Source organism: Schistocerca serialis, chromosome 9, assembly GCF_023864345.2.
Source record: "Schistocerca serialis cubense isolate TAMUIC-IGC-003099 chromosome 9, iqSchSeri2.2, whole genome shotgun sequence".
Lineage (NCBI taxonomy): Eukaryota > Metazoa > Arthropoda > Insecta > Orthoptera > Acrididae > Schistocerca > Schistocerca serialis.
In genome coordinates this window covers 142082046-142103416 of record NC_064646.1, presented here as the reverse complement: position 1 = coordinate 142103416, position 21371 = coordinate 142082046, and the positions used below count along the sequence as shown (strand labels likewise).

General features: G+C 42.8%; 1 protein-coding gene across 1 annotated transcript in view; it reads left to right on the top strand.

Annotated features, from left to right (window-relative positions):
* The first annotated feature begins 3802 nt into the window (after positions 1-3802).
* The window catches only part of LOC126419207 (UDP-glycosyltransferase UGT5-like), a 43226-nt gene continuing 25657 nt past the window's right edge, over positions 3803-21371 (top strand). The window contains exons 1-2 of the mRNA XM_050086343.1: positions 3803-3848; positions 19498-19738. Of these exons, the coding sequence (XP_049942300.1) occupies positions 19498-19738 (241 nt within the window). The 5' untranslated portion in view covers positions 3803-3848. The remainder of the gene's footprint in view (positions 3849-19497; positions 19739-21371) is intronic.

Sequence of the window (21371 nt, the reverse complement as noted above, 5' to 3'; positions counted from 1 at the left end):
AGATGAATACAGGACTCAACCTCAACCTTAGTCTAGGCGTAGCAGTTGTGACTGTTAATCCAGAGATGTTCTATCTCATATTAGGACACACACACACACACACACACACACACACACACACACACAACTTTGTAGAAACAGAGAATACATAAATAGTTGATACAATTAATTAGCTGACGAGAAGATGGTGGTGTCAGTTTCTAAGGCGCTGAGGAGTGTATAAGTTACTTGCACTGACACGGCTCTCCTGCTTTGACCAGGGAGATGTGTGACATGGATAACTATGTTGTTTTCCTTCTCTATTTTCATTGTTGCACGCAGTCAGATACCCAGAAATATGTTGAACTGCAACAATGTTTGGGCGAAGTTAAGTGCGTGAAGTAGTGTGAGTGGGGTAGTGATGAGTGATGAGATGTATGGAATAATAACATAAGATTTTAATTTTTTTGTTCATAATTAAGACCCAAAGTTCTATATTATATTATCTACATTCTGTATGTTGTACATCTCTTTCGAAGTGATTTGTCGGCGTAACTGTTCAGAAGCATCAAAGAATGAATAAACATATTTTTTTTTTGTTGTAGCTGACGTACTCGGACGTTCAGTGGTTATGTGGCCACCAGGAGCAAAATAAAACCCTCTAATATGACAGTAGTCCGTAAAACAGCATACACTGTTTAAAAAGTGAGGGATGCACAAACTCGTCTTGGAGGCTGATGAGGCAGACGAACAGATGTGGCAGTTCAAAGAAACTGCCCCCACTTCCGCTTCAACGACTGTATTGCTGGTGCGAGCGCTCTCGGAGGAACATAAACTATTCAGAGAATTTCCCTGTCTTCTCCAGCGTCGACACTTCGCTTAATGTATTTAGAACGCCACTCTTCTGGACTGGATGATGAAAATTGTGTGCGCTGAGATGTTGACCCATTTTATGTGATGTTTAACCACGGCAAACTTTGGTACAGTCTCTTCACCTCGACAACGTTGCAGTAGCGCTAATTTGCTCCGTAACTCCGAATATGTCGCGCAGCTTCTCAAGCTGACGAAAAGTATATGCAGTTTCTTCGTATGAGACCGCCGGATTAGGGCCTATGCGGAGACAGTCTCTGACAGAATGACGTAGTGATGACGTACGACGACCTGGCACAATCCGCCTATGGGCTACAAATGTTCATTATAATAGCAACCACGGCAGTCAGTTGCTCCTGATGAAACCTATTCGAGGATTTCGTCGAATGCTCAAGATTTTATCCAGATTTGACGTGACAAGTGAAATGAGAAGGTGTCCGTAAGAGGACAACGCGAGAATCTGGTTTCTATTTTTTTATACCTATAGTAAACGGAATTCAGAACTCACAGATTCATCCCACAAAATAGTTCGGCGCAATTCTCAAAAATTCTCGAGAAAATCGGATTTGAAATTTTCCGACCGTCCTTAATATGCTAAAGCAAGGTTGCTGTTCACCTATTGGCTGTGTGCCTACGTGGAAGAATGTTCGCCTGCGAGCAGGAGTTTTAGTTTCGATTCCTGGCTGATTTAAATTTTTAAACAGAGGTGCATTTTCTGCTAGCAATTCCGTGAAGATGGGAAAAAATCAGTAGTGTTAGAGACACGTAATCGATGGTTCGAGTATTGTTGCGACTATTTTTTGGTCTTCCTTCCGTTCAATTCGAATAACTGTCATTTCAATACAAAATTCATCAAATATATGCTAACTAACACATATCTAATTGCTGTTATTATGAAAATTGCATGTCTTATTTCTAATTACATATCCCACACAAGAATACGGTTTTCATTTCATACGAGTATATAAATCCTACATCACTGATCTTTTGTAAAAGATTGTTTAAATTTGAAACAAAATTGCTAGTTAAATTCTTTCTCATGCTTAGGTATTTTACGCCTCAGAAAAATGTTCATGGAGATGCACCGCTGCTTAAAATGTTTCCACGGTTGGAAACCAAACTCACAGCCACACTACACTTTTTCTATATGAATTTATTGAGCAACAGCAAACACCAAACATTTACATTAACTTTAAATACAGCATTTAAATGAAATGTATAAATGGTCACAACTTTTCTCTTTTCCATTACTGTTGAGGATTTCGTGTTTATCGTTCTTCATGTGTTGTTTCAAGTCATTCGTAAGTAGACACTCCTCCCTTGTTGCCGATGCAGTTTATAAAACAATATATGAACCACGTGAGTGATCTTGTCTTGGATGTTGGAAACGACTTGACGTTCATGTACACTATTTTCTTGCTGTTTATTTTGCCAACAGTCACTGATAGCAATCCTGCTGATTTAAATTTTATTCGTTTCCACAGACCTGCGACTGTGGAGCAACCTCCCTGTGATGTCGCGCAGCTGTCGGCGTCAAATCATCTATGAACATGTAATCTGCTGTGCTGAACATTTAGCTTAAGGGTTTGTCTGCAAAATATGATCAGACCGTCTTCCAATTTAAGTCTTTGCGTTTCATCTGGTTTGCTGTGGGGCATAGAGAAAAATCGGCGTTGCTTTATCATACTAAAGACGGTCGAGAAACTTCAGAGTCAATTTTCTGGAGAATTTTTGAAAGTTGCAATGAACTGCTTTCGCTGATTGATGTTTGAGTTCCGATCTTGATGTACCGCAAATATAAAAATATATATACTAGGTCTACAACTTTTCTTCCGCCGTTTTTTCTCGAAATTCGGGGCTTTATTCTGAAAAACTTACAACAAAATTATGATTCATAATATTGCCAATCGCTGGCCACTACATTCTCCCATCTTTCGGATAGCATACGAATCCCGTGGCGGAAGAACTGGGCGTCTTTTGGGGATCCTTGAATCGATTCAATTTTGCACTTGTTCATACGATCGGAAGGACTGGTCAGCCAGACTGTATGCCACTGATCGAAAAAGGTGGTAGTCAGAGAGAGCAACGTATGGACAATACGGTGGGAGGGATAGGACTTCTCATTTCAACGTTTCCATGTATAGTATGACGGGTTTTGCGACATGGGGTCGAACACTGACCTGCTGCAAAATTACCTTTACGTGTCCATCGCTGTATTGTGGTTGTTTGTGTATCAGTGCTGCACTCGAACGCATCTGTTGCTTTCGTTAATGATGTCCTGTGACTGTCTTCGTCTGCTTCAGTAGCTACGAAAACGTTCTGTCTTCCACTGCCATGCCGGTCTTCAACATCAAAAGCACCGTTGTTAAGGCGTTGAAAACATTCTCTGCACGTTTAAGAACCACAGCCGGAGATTCCTTCATGTTAAAGCAAAAAATTAAAACCTCCCGCAAATGGCGAGAAATGGGTACGTAAGTTGACGTACTAAATCGAGAATAACCTTATTATGCAATCACAAATCGACTAATATTTTTATGGCATCATGTTTACAGGTGCCTAAGCTTATTATATTACACCTGTGACCGATCACCTGAGCCCCTTTGCCGCTACTGCCGTCTATTGCAAAACTGCGGAAGCGAAGTTGTAGACCCAATATGTGTACAAAAATTGGATTGTCATGCGGTTCCCGTATTAGCCTACTGCATGAACTTGTTTTCTGTTATACGGAAAATATTTCCGGAAAAAAAGGTTGCAGTATTACTTCAAAAGGCATAAATCAATCTGGCATGGTTATCGTCCTCGGCACGAGATTTTTCTTGACAGGCGACAAGCAGCAGAGATCACTCGATGCCACTCCAGCCTCACAGTGGCCGTGATCCATTTATCAGGCGCGATAAACGCGAGACAAGGACGCTCTTGTGGACCTATCTGTGGCCGTCGTGGCGTAGTCGCCGATCACCAGTCTGTGCAAGAGCAACCCACGAGCCACTTGGGACCAGGTGAGGTCATCTTATAAGTAACAGTTGCCCTAGTTTTGTCATGTGACCGTAAACACATCGTAGTCGCTCCCCCGATATCTGCCAACCACGTCATCAACTTCTGATCGTTTATCCACACAGTGGGCTTCAGGGGAAATAGTAAATACGAGGCGCATTTTTAAAATAAGTACCGTTCTGAAATATTGCCACTGGAGCTCTGCAGCTGCCGTACTGCGCATGCTCGTAAAGTATCTCCAATTGTTACTTATCCACAAACACATAAGCGATAGCTTTCGATTTAATTAACGTTCATTTACACTTTTTTTAATATGACTGAGCCGATTTAAAATTCCACCGATTTTGAAATACGCGCTCTTCTGTTTTTTAAATGGAAGAGACATGAAAGCTAAAAATTCGTCAGCAGATTAGTGAAATGTGTGGTGAACACGCTATGAGCGCTAGAAGAGTTAGAATATGGCGAAGAGCATTTTAAGATGGTTGCAGAAATGTACACGATATGAAACGAAGTACGAGGCTGGTTTGAAAAGTTCTCGAAACGGAATAGAAAAAAAGTACTTACATCACTCAAACTTTTTTATTTTTCAATGCAGTCTCCTTGTAGATTAATGCACTTGGTCCAACGATGTTCCAGTGCCCTGATCCCATCTCTAAAATGAGTTTCCTCCATGTCTGAAAAATAGTTGTCAAATCCAGCTATCAATTCTTCGTCTGAAGTGAATCTTCGTCCACCAAGAAAAATTTTCAGTCAGTCTGACGGAGCCATATCATGTGAATAAGGCGGATGTGGCAACAATTAAATCCTTATTTCGTGTAATTTTGCCATGGCGACGGCACATGTGTGCGGGCGCGTTTTTGATCCAGCGTCAAGAGTCACGGCACCCATCTTGCAGATAATTTTTTTTTCGTTTCTGATTCTTCAGTTAAAATGTGATGTACCCTTTCAGATGACATCTGCCAAGCGTGAACAATTTCATGCACTTTCAATCGGCGATCCTACTTGACCATTTTGTGCAATGATTTCTGGAGTAGCGACACACCTTGGCCGACCACTGGGCGGATCATCATCTAAGCTCTGCCGACCGAATTTAAATTCATTTGTCCAATTGGCAAAAGTTGAATATGAAGGAGCAGAGTCCCCCAGTGTAGTCTGGAAATCGCCATTAATGCCCTTTGCTTTCATACATTTCTTTACGAAGTACTTAATCACTGCTCGAATCTTTTTTTTTCATCTTGGCAAATCACTATGCGGGAACAACAACAGAATCACGTCACCGCCACAGCTCTCTTCCAAGGGCACTGGCGTGGCACGTGTTTACGGGCAACAGTCCAATGAATATCATGTGAACAACTCGTTGCGCTAACGCTGACCTCTTGTGGTGATTCCGAGAACTTTTCAAACCTTACTCATGCCCTGGTGCGGAAAGTCAATAAAAAATGGATATCATGATGTCATCATTTCTTCATGCTTTTCTTCAAATTCAGGAAGTGTTCTGTACGAAGCTGTAACAAGACGCTTACAATATCGGAAGTTGTGTGCACTCTCACTTAGGAAAGTCCTACAGAGTTGTACAAAAGAAACGCATTGAATTTAGCCGTATCCTCCACCCCAACCCATTGCCGCACCTCTATCGCTGTATCTCTCCCTCTCTCCACCTCCACACCCTCCATCTCCTTCATCAGGGCTATTTCCAGCGCCTCTCCCTCCCGGATGTTGAACTTCGCTGTGACGTATATCCTTCCTTCCAACTGTAACCTTGCCTTGCTCCCCCCCCCCCCCCAGAGCCACCACTCTTCCTGTCCCCTCCATCACTCACAGCGGATTTTTCTCCTTCACTCCCTGATTCTCTGCACCCCCTCCTCAGCTGTCTTCTTCCCCTGTCCCTTCCCACCTCAGCTCTCATTCGGCGCCCCCCCCCCTCCATCTCATCTCCCTTTCTTGCCCCTCCTCCTCGCCTCCTTTCCCCTTCCTCCCATTTCCCTTGTCTCCCCCCTTGCAGATCCTACCAGTTTTTAATCGTTATCAGTTTGCTGCATTAGTGCTGTGTTTTGGTGTCATTATACAGTGTCATCTAGTGATGTGGTTTCAATTGTGTGCTCGATCTGTCTTTCGTCCATGACTTATCCTTGCTACGCTGTCCGTCACGTGGCAGGTTCACTCGTTCTACAAATTGTTATGCTCCAGCCATACTTTGCCTGGCGCCTTTTAATGTAGTGTGTGGTTTTCTGTGTACCGTACTTGTTTAGATTTTTATCTCCGATCTAGAGGCTTTGTATGCCTTCTATTCGTCTGTTCTGCCTTTTTTTGTTTTTAAATTCCGCCATGTTACGTTCTTTATATTGTTTTAAATGTCTTCCTATCTATTTATGGTAATGAGAAGTAGTAGAAATGAGAACAGCGAAAAACTTAACATCAGGATTGATGGTCACGAAGTCAATGAAGTTAAGGAATTCTGCTACCTAGGCAGTAAAATAACCAATGACGGACAGAGCAAGGAGGACATCAAAAGCAGACTCGCTATGGCAAAAAAGGCATTTCTGGCCAAGAGAAGTCTACTAATATCAAATACCGGCCTTAATTTGAGGAAGAAATTTCTGAGGATGTACGTCTGGAGTACAGCATTGTATGGTAGTGAAACATGGACTGTGGGAAAACCGGAACAGAAGAGAATCGAAGCATTTGAGGTGTGGTGCTATAGACGAATGTTGAAAATTAGGTGGACTGATAAGGCAGGAGGAGGTTCTACACAGAATCGGAGAGGAAAGGAATATGTGGAAAACACTGATAAGGAGAAGGGACAGGATGATAAGACATCTGCTAAGACATGAAGGAATGACTTCCATGGTACTAGAGGGAGCTGTAGAGGGCAAAAACTGTAGAGGAAGACAGAGATTGGAATCCGTCAAGCAAATAATTGAGGACGTAGGTTGCAAGTGCTACTCTGAGGTGAAGAGGTTAGCACAGGAAAGGAATTCGTGGCGGGCTGCATCAAACCAGTCAGTAGACTGATGACCAAAAAAAAATGTATTTATGTCTCTCGGCTGAAGAGCAGCGCTTGTGTTGCTGCCAGCCCGCCCCTGACAAAAAAGGGAAAAAAAATTATCTGTATCCAAGGGAAAAAATGTTGTAAGGTACATTGTCACTGGTATAAACGGCGTTCTGTAAACTCCGCCCACTTGTGCGTAGTAAAGGTCGAGGAAAGCTCCACTAATCCTCCTGTCCAAACTCCGCAACTTTCCTGGCAGGTACGCTACCCCACCACATTAATATGACTACCGGTCAAAAGCCCGAATAATTACTTCTTGCAGTGCGGGCCAGCTGCGACACGTGCAGGAAGAGAATCATTGAGGCCCTGGAAGATACCGATAGGGATGTGTAGAAGAGCTGAGGACTCTGATGTCCTGTTTTCCTTTACAGCAACTACTAATGAAATTGAGTGGAGATTGTCTAACAAGAACTAATTGTATAATGACAATTTTTTGCATTTGGAATTGATCATAGTTTACTTTATCTTCTGTCGAACTCATTCACAAAATTTCTGATTATGACTAGACCTTCAGAAATTACAATGGAAAGCATCAAAATCAAAATACGAATATAGAATTTAAAAATAGAATATCTTCTATTTGACAAAGCACCCTTTCAAATAAATATGAAAGAATGTACTGCCCGTACTCCTAGAGCAGCATATGGTATATATAATAAACTTGAAATTGGTTTCAAAAATACATAAAAGACCAGTACTACATACGTGTAGAGGTGAAATAAGCTGAATATAGTTTCATTTCTCACTCCTAACGCTAATTTGAGTATCTCCACAAGTGACTTAAATACATAAAAACCATTTTTTATGATAATTAATTAAAAACCCTCAGCTGCCGACAGGTGTTGTTGACATGCCTTGATGCGGACAGCTGAAAATGTGTGCCCCGACCGGGACTCGAATCCGTGATCTCCCACTTACCTGACAGACACTCCATCCATCTGAGCCACCGAGGACACACATGAATAGCGCGGCTGCAGGGACTTAACCCTCACACGCTTCCCGTGAGACCCACATTCCCAACTGTCCACAATCTACATACGTTAAGTTCCTAATAGATACTTGCCCAAGACCAAGGTCTTGCCCAGACCAAGGTCAATGGCCGGGTAGCCTTTAACTATATATCTTTATATGAAGATAGTAACTGTTCTCTTACGGGAATCGTCACCTGCATGGTCATCAATGTTATCTGTTCTTTCGAGAATAGTTACTATCTTCATAATTTTTTTATAAATCGTCAGTATTTCCAAGTGGAAGATATATATGTACTATATCACTGAAATTAGCTAAGGTAACCTTTTAAAAAAACAGTGTGGATCATAAAATTACGTAATAACAAACATTTTCTATGATGACAATGCACAATGATATTCTATATTAGGAAACAGTATGCATGTCGGCCATTGGGACTGCTTTTCTTTCATCAGAAGCTTGTTTACGCCCCTGGGCATTTGGATGGCGGTGTCAACGGGGCTCGGACAGGGCGGCTGCTAAATTTCTACCTACCTTGAGCGCATCTGAACAGACCACTACGAGAGTAGGGATCGTCTTCGTTGGGCGAGGACTCGTGGTGTAAATAGAGTGAGCAACTAATTGCCAGGAATATTGGGCGCAAATTTCACAGATTAGTGTTCAGGGTCGAATTTCAATGGGCGCAGCTTTCGTAGCCCCGCGGAGTAGCCGCGCGGTCTCAGGCGCCTTGCCACGGTTCGCGCGGCTACCCCCATCGTAGGTTCGAGTCCTCCTTCGGGCGCGGATGTGTGTTGTCCATAGCCTAATTACTTTAAGTTAGATTAAGTAGAGTGTAAACCTAGGGATCAACGACCTTAGCAGTTTGATCCCATAGGAACTTAACCACAAATTTCCAAAAAATGGTTCAAATGGCTCTGAGCACTATGCGACTTAACTTCTGAGGTCATCAGTCACCTAGAACTTAGAACTAAGTAAACCTAACTAACCTAAGGACATCACACACACCCATGCCCGAGGCAGGATTCGAACCTGCGACCGTAGCGGTCACGCGGGTCCAGACTGAAGCGCCTAGAACCGCACGGCCACACCGGCCGACCAAAATTTCCAGCATTCATACACTCGTGACTAACAAAAGTTGCTTATGTTACACCGGAATCAAAACAACGGTCCTTGGAATCGAATCGTTTAGTATCCCCTATAAACTGAAGTTCCAGTAAATGGTTTCAGCCCGTAAAATTATGTGCACTGTGTTTTGAGATATGCAAGGTATTTTGGTTGCCGATTTATTTGCCGCAACGTGGAGCATGTAGTGGACACAGTTATTTTGAGATCTTAAAGAAATTGCGCCACCGAATCCAAAACAAACAGCATGGCATCCTCCGTAGAGTGATAGTTTTGCTGCACTTGAGATAACATCGCCACGTGTGGGAGCAGTGTGAGCACCCTCCGCGTAGCCCTGACTTAGCGCTCAGTGGCTGTAACTTGTTCTTGCACTTAAAGAAGAGCCTTTCTGGATAGCGCTAGAAGGAAGATGTTGTTACCAGTTCAGTACACGACTGGTTAAAACTGCATGCGGTAGAGTTCTGTGAGGATGGACCTTGGAAGCTGGTCATAGCATACGATAAGTACCTTAACAGGAGTAAAAATTCTGTTGAAAAGAAGATTTGAAGTCGAGCTTTTCATCTAAAAATAGAGTTCTTGTAATAATGTTTTTATTTTCATTTTATTTTAACCTGGCACTTCAAAAAATTTCCTCTTATTTGATGAAGCTCTGGCATGGACATTGCACGATTTATAATTCAGAAGTTCATATAAAACAGCTTCCAGTTTTCAGTGGTCGAAGAGATACAGCTGCGCCACACGGGGTAGCCGTGTGGTCTCTGGCGCCTTGTCACGGTCCACGAGGCTCCCCCCGTCGGAGGTTCGAGCCCCCTCGGGCATGGGTGTGTGTGTTGTCCTTAGCGTAAGTTAGTTTAAGGTAGATTAAGTAGTGCGTCATCTGAGGGACCGATGATCTCAGCATTTTGGTCCCACAATACCTTACCACAAATTTCCAAGATACAGCTGGCTGAAGCTGTGTACGCTTCACAGTACCGGTATAACTGCTGACCGGCCCTTAGAATTCGAAGTCTGGCATCTGGACGATCTGGCAACACTATAGGATGCGGAAGTATCTGCAGGCAGTGCTGTATTTCGCTCGAGGTGTTAAAATGCTCGCCTTTTAGTAGTATACGTCACGCAGTGTAGATACAGAGCACAGAGTTCGAATCCTCTCTTTCTGTGGTTTCTTTTTTTTTTTTTTACCCCTTCTCGGCTGTCTGTTAAGGGCTTCAGTCAGATGCAACCTCGATTTGGCGAGAGAGCTCGTGGTTGCGTCAACATCAACACAGTTTATGCTCGAGAGTTTGCTGGTCCAGCAGTGGCCACAGACCACCAGCCACTTGACGGCGACCACCGTCTCACCAGGTGAGCGCGGCGCGTTTCTGCTCTCACATAGGTAAGCCTGAAATTTTCTTGTTCGAGTTTGGCCTTTCGCGCAAAATAGCTTCGATAAACCGAATGAACACCGTGCAGTTACACAAGACGCGTATGTCACTAAAAGTGTGTTCAACAATTGTCATTTTCTTATTTGAAGTACTAGTACTCGTCTTCCAGTTGCGAATTGGAGTTTGCTCATTTTAAATCTTGTGAACATAGTTTGAACGTTGTACAGGGACATCCAGAGTCCGTTAACATTTGAAACGATCAAATCACGGAATAATGTACATAGAGAGGTAAAACTTGACTCACATGCCTGAAATGCCACGGAGTTTTATTGAAACCAAAAACGAATGCAGAAACCGTTCAAAATATGGTGCTGGAAAGCAACACGTCAGTGACGCTGGATGAGAATTGTGTATGAGCTGTAGTGAGAGGAGAAAAATGCGCCAGCAGTCGCGGCATTTGGGCTTTAACAGAAAAAGCACTGTTAGTGAAGCTTTACTATCACAATGGAGAATCCGCTTGATAAGCCCGCTGAACCAGCTGAGCAGAACAGGTGATTAGAATTGTGGAAAGGGCCAAATAAGGTTGGAGTCAGTTTCACCTTAAACTTTTAATTGAATAACACATTTACAACCAAAGCGGCACAGAGCCGAACTTTTACAACTACGAGTTTCAAACTTCAAATCTTTCACGGCTGAAGGCCTCCAAACAAGAAATCTTAAAAATCAACAAGGTAAATTTCAAGTGAGTGAAAACACGCAATTACAGTTACATACAAAAATAACTAAAAAATCTATATATCACAGCTAGGCTGAAAGCCTCAAGGCAAGGGTGGATAGACAAACATAAACGAAGTACAATACAAACGGCTGAAGGCCCAAAATAAAATTTTCAATATTATAAAATAAATTACGATAAACTTTCAAAGGCAGAAGGCCGCAATGTTTATGATTGGAAGGTAATTTTAAGAATAAGGTTACAAAGTTGAAGGCCCACAATTAATTATCCAGAGTTTTAAGAAAGTATAGCCATAAGCCGTAAGTTTTACGTAGCTGAAACTGGACTAAAAGAAAAGACAACTCAACGGCAACAACCTTTCAGCAAATATCCACTTGCCGGAATTCAAACTTACTTACATAAAACACATTAAAACCAAGAATGTTGTTTTTAATCATTGGCTATCATAGATTATAACCAGACAGTTAAACACCGATGAGTAAGACGGTAAAGACAACAGCACTCAGAAGCCTCCAGGGGGTCGGTCTGCCCTCGTTCACTTAGGCGAGACAGGTGGTGAGCCCAACTACACTTGATCTGTCGGAACCCAACCAAGGGACAGCCATGGACCGACCGACAAACGACTTGCTTGCCACCAATCGGTACATAAGAATTCAAACACAAAATGTTACGGGCGTGATTATCCACAATGTAATATGTATATGAATTAAGCTGTCAAAACTACACAACGTGTTGGACAGACAAGAGGTGAGGAAAGGACGCTGCCTGAAATTACGTTAATGGCCAGGGCAGGGAATCGGAACACTAACGGCCACAATGCATTGAGTTTGACGGACATCATTTTGAGCATTTATTGCATTAATGTGGTATTTACAGGTAATCACGCTGTAACAGCATGCGTGCTCAGAAATGATAAGTTCACAAAGGTACATGTGTCACATAGGAACAACCGAAATAAAATATTCAAACGTACCTACGTTCTGTATTTTAATTTTAAAATCCTACCTGTTAGCAACTGTTCGTCTAAAATTGTGAGCCATATGTTTGTGACTATTACAGCGCCATCTATCACAAAGCGAAAAAAGTGGTCCAACTAAAACATTCATATTTCTTTACATACTACATGAATATGTAATAAAAAAAGGAGGTTCCTATTTTAAAAAACGCAGTCGATATCCGTTTGACCTATGTCAGCGCCATCTGGTTTCCTCCTTCAAGCTAGACGAGTTTCATTCTTTGTAGTTTTTTCGTTTGATGCTTATTTCGTGAGATATTTGGCCCGCTCACTATCAATGGACCACCCTGCACATCAGTTTTAAAGTTTTACAATGAGTTTATAAACATTGTCACTATCTCTTCTTTCGTCTAAGTTTTCAATGAATTTGTTGAAAGTACTTCTTCTTCATTCACTTGTGGTGTTTTTAAATTTGGTGTTATCTTTCACCATTCTACCACATACCTTTGTTCTCTCATTGAATCCACTTTTTTCCTCGCATTCTCTCTGTCTGTTTTCATGAGAGAGAAAGATCTGGAGAAACCTCGTGGGTGTCCCAGCAGTACCCGATGGATCAAGGAGAACAGCATCAGTCACGTTCCGCTTGGATACTGAACATGAATGTTTGGCCGCCCCGCCCATCTGCATAAGATATCCATCCTGCCGTTTGCGGAAGGTGTTCTGTGTCACAAAAAAGGTTCGATCACGATCAAAGAACATTTAAAAGAGTGTAAAGTGATTGTAATGCAGACCGAATAACATTGTATTGGGAATCATTAAGAAGAACGACAATAAGTGCCAGAACTTTAAAGTAATAGTTATAATTTATGGTGTTGAGTTCATAAAAATAGTTCCACACAGAAACTGCAGCTAATGTTGTCTTTTACTTAGTGGTTTATTTTTCCTAGCCATGATGATGGAAATAAGGCGAGAAATGAGTGCTGTAGTCCTTCGATAGCTCTGAGTAATGGAGTCACGCTGTAATGTGAAGGCTGCATTGGCTCTTGCTTTAAATCTCGCTGGAAGCCGGCTTAACTACTCTGTGGCAGTGCTACAACCAACCAGATCGAAAATGAATAAGGAAATCTTAGAAAACTTCTGTATCGGTAACCTTCTCACTAGTTCCAGTACTGTATAGTGTAACAACGAAAAACTTACGATATTCCATACTTCATAAGGCCTTTTATTTCTTCTGCCGACGTAATTTTGATTTTGGTCAATAGATCATTTTAGTTATGACATCGTGGCACTGAATAAGTTATTAACTGGGTTTTTTAATGCGTCCACTCTAATAATTTTGACTGTGTGCACAAATGTGATACATTTACCGTAATTTATCAATCTGTGATTATAATTACAGCATACAATATGTACATTTTTGGACCTGTCATGACATTATGATTGGCTCAAATGGTTCTGAGCACTATGGGACTTAACATCTTAGGTCATCAGTCCCCTAGAACTTAGAACTACTTAAACTTAACTAACCTAAGGACATCACACACATCCATGCCCGAGGCAGGATTCGAACCTGCGACCGTAGCAGTCCCGCGGTTCCGGACTGCAGCGCCTAGAACCGCACGGCCACAACGGCCGGCCATTATGACATCTGCTAAACCAACGTTAAGCTTCTGAAACTGACATACTAATCTATTGAAACCGATAAAGCAAAATAAAAATAGCTCTGCAACTGAAATATACACGGTATTGCAGCTGCTGAGAACATAACAGCTATGAATAAAATAATGTTTGAATATGTCGCAGGACAGCACGTAAACACACCTTTCAAGATACTGTCCATTCTGTTCAGTTGCTCTTCCAAGTGCTTTTGCTATCTCTGAAAGAATTACAATGTCATTGGCAGACGTCAAAGTTTTCATTTCTTCTCCGTGATCTATGGTTCCCACTCGAAATTCTTCTTTTGTTTTCTTTACTGCTTGCTGAATGTACAGATTGAATAACATTGGTGATAGGCTACAATGCTGGCTCACTCCCTTCTCAGCCTCTTTCATGCCCCTCGACTTTTGTAACGGCCTTCTGGTTACTGTGAAAGTTGTAAATAGCCTTGTCTCCCTGTGTTTTAAAACCCCTGATACGTTCAGAATTTCAAAGACAGTATTCCAGTTAACATTGTCAAAAGTTTTCTCAAAGTCTACACATGCTATCAAAGTAGGTTTGCCTTTCCTTAACCTATCTTCTAAGTAAAGTCGTAGGGTCAGTACTGCCATGCATGTTCCTACATGATCCGACTTCTACCAATCTTTCCATTCTTCTATAAAGAATTCGTATTAGTATTTTGCAACCAAGGTTTATTAAACAGATAGTTGGATATTATTGACACCTACTTTCTTTGGAATTGGAATTACTACATTATTCTCGAAATCTGAGAATATGTCGGCTGTCTTATACACATTGCACATCAGATGAAAGGGTTTTGTCATGGTTGGCTCTGCCAAGGCTCTCAGTAGCTCCGACGCAATGCTGTCTACTCCCGGGGCCTTGTTTCGACTCAGATGTTTCAATGCTCTGTCATATTCTACTCGCAGTATCACATCTACATCGTACTTTTTAAGCCACCTAAGGCTTTGTGGCGGAGGATATTTTTTGTACCTCTAACTAAGCCCTCCAACCCTATTCCTATGGCGAATAGTGCGTGGGAAGAATGCATTAACTGTAATTTCTCGAATTTTCTCCTCATATTCATTACGTCAGACTTACGTGGGGGAAGGGGGAGTAATAAATTGTCCAACTCTCCCCAGAAAGTGTTCTCTAGAAATTTCGACAGAAATTTCCTCAGTTATGCACAATGCCTCTCTTGTAAGATCTTCCAATGGAGTTTGTTGAGCATCTCCTTAACACTCTCGTGTCGACTAAGCAATCCTGTGACGAAATGTGACGCTCTTCATTGCATCTTCTCTCTCTCTCTCTCTCTTCTATCAGTCCTATCTGCTAGGGATCCCAGATAGATGAACAATACTCACGAATAGGTCGAACAAGTGCCGGCCACTTCCTTCGTGGATGAGTTATATTTCCTTGAGATTCTTCCTATGAATCTGAGCCTGGCATCTGCTTTTCCCTTTATTTGTTATATGTGGTCATTCCATTTAAGGTCGCTCTGGATAGTTACTTCCTGTGTATACGCAATATGTTACATTTATTTACGTTGAGGGTCAACTGTCAGAGCCTGCACCATTCATCAATTCTCTGAAGTCGTTCTACAAATCGTTACTATTTCTGTCGCTACTACTTTGTTATAGGTAACCGCATCATATGCGAACAGCCTTAGACAGCATCCGACTCTTTCTACTAGATCATTTATATACATTGTAAACAGTAACTGTCCTATAACACTTCCTTGGAGTACCCTGGAAATTACCTTTACATCTGTCGATGTTGTTCTATTAAGAGCGACGTGCTGGATTCTGTCTGCAAGCAAGTCTTGAATCCAGTCGCAAATCTGCTCCGATACTCGATAAGCTCATACTTTTTCAGTGCGGGACGGTGTCCGATGCCTTCCTGAAGTCAAGGAACACGACAGCAACCTGAACGACATTTTTTACGGCGTTGTGGATCTCATCTTCATCTACGTCCTCTTCCATTTCGATAACATTCCCTTCAAGTTCATCTCCCTTGCATAGACGCTCTACGTTCTTCTTTCACCTTTCATCTTTCCATTCTTTGCATACGACTGGTTTTGCATTTGAGCTCTCTATATTCACACACTTGTTTCTCTTTTCTCCAAAGACGCCATTAATTTTCCTACCAGAAATACCTAGCTTTCTTCTACGGAACTATGCTTCTAAATCCTTACATTTGCCCTTTACCCATTCCTGCTTAGACCGAGCGAGCTGGCGTACTGGTTAGCACATTGGACTCACTTTCGGGAGGAAGACGATTCAAACCGACGTCCGGCCATCCAGATTTGGGTTTTCTGTGATTTCTCTAAATCTTTCTGGTCAAATGACGGCGTGGTTCCTTGGAAGGGGCATGGCGGATTTTCTTCCCCACCCTTGACACAATCCGAGCATGTGCTCCGTCTCTATTGACCTCAATGTCGACGGGACGTTAAAGCCAATCTTCCTTTCTTTCTTCATTCCTGCTCAGCCATTTTGCACTTACTGTCAGTCTCACTATTTAGACATTCGTATTCCCTTTCACCTGCTCTATTGACTTCATTTATGTATTATTCCCTTTCATCAGTTAGATTCAACATCTTCAGTGTTATCCTAGAATTCCTACCAGGCCTTGGATTTTTACCCATTTGATCCCCTGCTACTTTACCTATTTCATCTCTCAAAGCTACCCATTCGTCTTCTACTGTTTTTATCCCCCTGTTCTAGTCAATCGTTGCCTAGTAGTCTCTCTGAAAGTCTCTCAACAACCTGAGGTTCTTTCAAGCTATCCAGGTCCCATCTTCCTAGTATACTACCTTTTGTAGTTTCTGTAGTTCTAATTTACAGTTCATAACCAATAAATTGTGGTCAGAATCCACATCTCCCCCTGGAAATGTATTACAATTCAAAATGTGGTTCCGAAATCACTATCTTACATTTATATAATCAATCTGAAATCTTCCGGTGTCTCCAGGTCTCTTCCACGTGTACAACCTTCTTTCATGATTCTTAAACCAAGTGTTAGTTATGATTACATTATGCTCTGTGCAAATTTCTACCAGGTGACTTTCTCTCTCATTCCTTTCCCCAAGACAATATTCACATAAAATTTTTCCTTCTATTTCTTTTCCTAGTATCCAATACCAGGGCCCCATCGCAGTTAAATTTTCGTCTGTTTTAACGAGCTGACAATTTTATTTCACCTCACAATACATTTCTTCAATCTCTTCACCATCTGCAGAGTTAGTTGGAATATAAAATTGTACTATTGTGTTGCGTGTTGGCTTTGTATCTATCTTGGTTATGATAATCTGTTTACTATGCTGTTCACAGTCCTTTACCCGCATCCCTACTTTCTTATTCACTACTAAATCTACACCTGCTGTTCCCCTGCTTCATTTTGTATTTATAACCCTGTATTCAACTGACCAGAAGTTCTGTTCCTCCTGCCACTACACTGCACTAATTCCTACTATATCTAACTTCATCCTATTCATTTCCCTTTTTAAATTTTCTAACCTACGAACCCGATTAAGGGATCTATCATTCCACCCTCCGATCCGTAGAATACCAGTTTGTTTCCCCTGATGATATCCTCCAGAGTAGTGCCCGGCAGGAGATCCGAATGGGGGACTATTTTACCTCTGGAATATCTTACGTAAGAGGATGCCGTCATCATTTAATCATACAATAGAGCTGCATGCTCTCGGTAAAAATTACGGCTGTAGTTTCCCCCTACTTTCAGCAAGGCTTTCTTGGTTGGTGTTACAAGGCCAGCCCAGTCAGTCACCCAGACTGTTGCCCCCGCAAATACTGACAAGAATGCTGCCACTGTGCAGGAATCACACGTTTGTCTGGCCTCTCAACAGATGCCCTTCCGCTGTGGTTGCACCTACGGCGTGGGCGTATGTACCGTAGAGGCCCGCAAGCCACTCCTCCACCGAAAGGTCCGCGATTCATGGACGATGGACTCATTTGTAACCCTCAGGTGTTATTTCACTGCACTAGCAATGCAAATTCACCATACAGCTGCATCACCCAATTTATTTTGATATTCAGTTGACGTACAATCGATCTCTATAGTATTTAGTCCCCACATCTTGTACCAAATAGGCTTGCGAAATCGACAACTTCAGCTGATTTCTTAATAACGTCCTCCCATTCTCGACGAATGTCCATGGTACTTGTCAGTGGTACTATTGATACTCAAATTTCGATGAACGTTTGAACCTGGTCAGTCTAGAATTGAAGGAAACGGTGGAAGTAGCTGTTAAGTCGTTAAAATGTATTTTGAGTTATGCATGTTATTTCTTTGGTGAAATTCAAAAACAAGAGTGTAAATAAAGTAAGACAAATCGAATTATATACTTTTCCTAGTGACTCATATGGAAAAATCGGTAGTGTAGTCAACCTAATGCTAACTACACTACTGGCCATTAAAATTGCTACACAACGAAGATTCCGTGCTACAGACGCGAAATTTAACCGACAGGAAGAAGATGCTCTGATATGTAAATGATTACCTTTTCAGAGCATTCACACAAAGTTGGCACCGGTGGCGACTTTGATAAAGGACGGATTGTAGCCTATCGCGATTGCGGTTTATCGTATCGCGACATTGCTGCTCGCGTTGGTTGAGATCCGATGACGGTTTGCAGAATATGGAATCGGTGGGTTCAGGAGGGATATACGGAACGCCGTACTGGATCCCAACGGCCTCGTATCACTAGCAGTCGAGATGACAGGCATCTTATCCGCATGGCTGTAATGGATCGTGCAGCCATGTCTCGATCCCTGAGTCAACAGATGGGGACGTTTGCAAGACAACAACCATCTACACGAACAGTTCGATGACGTTTGCAGCAGCATGGACTATCAGCTCGGAGACCATGGCTGTGGTTACCCTTGATGCTGCATCAGAGACAGGAGCGCCTGTGACGATGCACTTAATGACGATCCTGGGTGCACGAATGGCAAAACGTCATTTTTTCGGATGAATCCAGGTTCTGTTTACAGCGTCATGATGGCTGCATCCGTGTTTGGCGACATCGCGGTGAACGCCCATTGGAAGCGTGTATTCGTCATCGCCATACTGGCGTATCACCCGGTGAGATGGTATGGGGTGCCATTGGTTACACGTCTCGGTCACCTCTTTTTCGCTTTGACGGCACTTTGAACAGTGGACGTTGCATTTCAGATGTGTTACGACCCGTGGCTCTACCCTTCATTCGATCTCCATGCGAAACCCTACATTTCAGCAGAATAATGCACGACCGCATTTGCAGGTCCTGTACGGGCCTTTCTGGATACAGAAAATGTTCGACTGCTGCCCTGGCCAGCACATTCTCCAGATCTCTCACCAATTGGAAATGTCTGGTCAATGGTGGCCGAACAACTGGCTCGTCACAATATGCCAGTCACTTCTCTCGATGAACTGTGGTAGGGCGTGTTGAAGCCGCATGGGCAGCTGTACCTGTACACGCCATCCAAGCTCTGTTTGACTCAATGTCCAGGCGTATCAAGGCCGCTATTACGGCCAGAGGTGGTGGTTCTGGGTACTGATTTCTCAGGATCTATGCACCCAAATTGCGTCAAAATGTAATCACATGTCAGTTCTAGTATAATATATTTGTCCAATGAATACCCGTTTATCATCTGCATTTCTTCTTGGTGTAGCAGTTTTAATGGCCAGTAGTGTAAATTCGTGGTTCACTTTCTTCTGCAGAGCCCTTCAGCTATCATTAGCAGGCTAGCCAGAAGTGCAGGACAGTGAGACTGAAGAGACACATCATGTTTTGGAGCCACAGATGGGTGCCCCGTGGAGGCATCTGCTGGTGGCGGCCGCTTGCCTGTCGGCGTCGACGGCGGCCCGCATACTGGCCGTGTACAGCGTGCCGGCCTGGAGCCACTGGAACGTGTTCCGGCCTCTGCTATGGGAGCTGGCTGAGAGGGGGCACCACGTCACCATTCTCACCTCCCACCGCGAGAACCAGCCGCACCCTAACTGGACCGTTGCGCCAGTTGGCGAGCACCTCGATCTGATGCCGGGTGAGTCACAATACAACCACTTGCCGACACCGCCATCAGTCGTACACGTATCTGTGCTGTGACTATCATATAAACCTACTTCAAGTCTTCTTAAGTGAGGTAACACACTTCCAGCTAGATATGAAACATGTGGAAAAGAGCATCGACTTCATTCTCCGCATACGCAAACAGCTGCAGTCACTTTTACTAGGATATTATATTTTTTCTGGAGCAATGTTGCTCCAACAACATATACGTACAATAGCTGGTCAACAGTATCCAGACACTTGTTAGTGGACACTAATATGAGGTATGTCCACCCTTCACTTGTGTGACGGTTTGATCTCTACTGGAGACGCTTTCAATGAGCTGTCTCAATGTCAGTGCAGAAAGGGAAGCCCACTCTTCCTCAAGTGATGAAATCAGAAGAGTTAGTGAAGTTGGACGGTGGAGTCCAGAGGGAAGTCCACATACGACGGGTGTTTGAAAAGTCCACGCAAAAATAAAAACTACTTACGTGTTTGGGGTAAATCTTTTTTATTTTTCGACATAGTCTCCTTTTAGACTTACACACTTTATGCAACGCTGTTCTAATTTGTTGATCCCTTCCGAATAATAAGAATTATCCAAGTCTACAAAATAGCTATTAGTTGGTGCAATCGCCTCCTCGTTTGAATTAAATCTTCGTCCTGCTAGCCATTTCTCCAAATTGGGGAACAAATAGTCGCCCGAGGGGGCCAAATCTGGAGAATAGAATTTTGCGACCACAACTGCTGAGGTGTGTGCTGATGCATTGTCGTGATGGAAAAGGAGTTTTTTGCGGTCCAATCGCCGGTGTTTTTATTGCAGTTCTGTTTTAACCGGTCCAATAACGATGAATAATATTCACTTATAATAGTTTTACCCTTTTCCAGATAGTCGATGAGGATTATCCCTAGCGAATCCCAAAAGGCAGTCGCCATAACCTTTCCGGCCAAAGGAATGGTCTTCGCCTTTTTTTGGTGCAGATTCTCGCTTAGTAACCAATTGTTTAGATTGTTGTTTGGTCTCAGGAAAGACGCTTTAAGTCCTGAGGATTCTTCCAGAACAGCTGCAAACCATCCTTGCAACACTTCACACGATTTCGTTTTTGGTCAAGCGTGAGCAATGGCGGAACCCATCTTGCGGATAGCTTTCTCACGTCCAAATGTTTATGCAAAGTATTATGCACGCATTCATTCGAGATGCCCACAGCACTAGCAATCTCACGCACCTTAACCCTTCTGCCATCCATCACCATATTACGGATTTTATGGTTCAATGGTTAAATGGTTCAAATGGCACTGAGCACTATGGGACTTAACATCTGAGTCCATTAGTCCCCTAGAACTTAGAACTACTTAAACCTAACTAACCTAAGGACATCACAGACATCCATGCCCGAGGCAGGATTCGAACCTGCGACCGTGTTGGTCGCGCGGTTCCAGACTGAAGCACCCTAGAACCGCTCGTCCACAGCGGACGGTGGATTTTGTCAATGATTTATGGAGTCGTAACCTCCACAGGGCGTCCAGAACGTTCAGCATCACTTTTGCCTAAATGGCCACTCAGAAAATTTTGAAACCACTTATAAACTGTTCTAATCGAAGGTGCAGAGTCACCGTAATGTTTATCA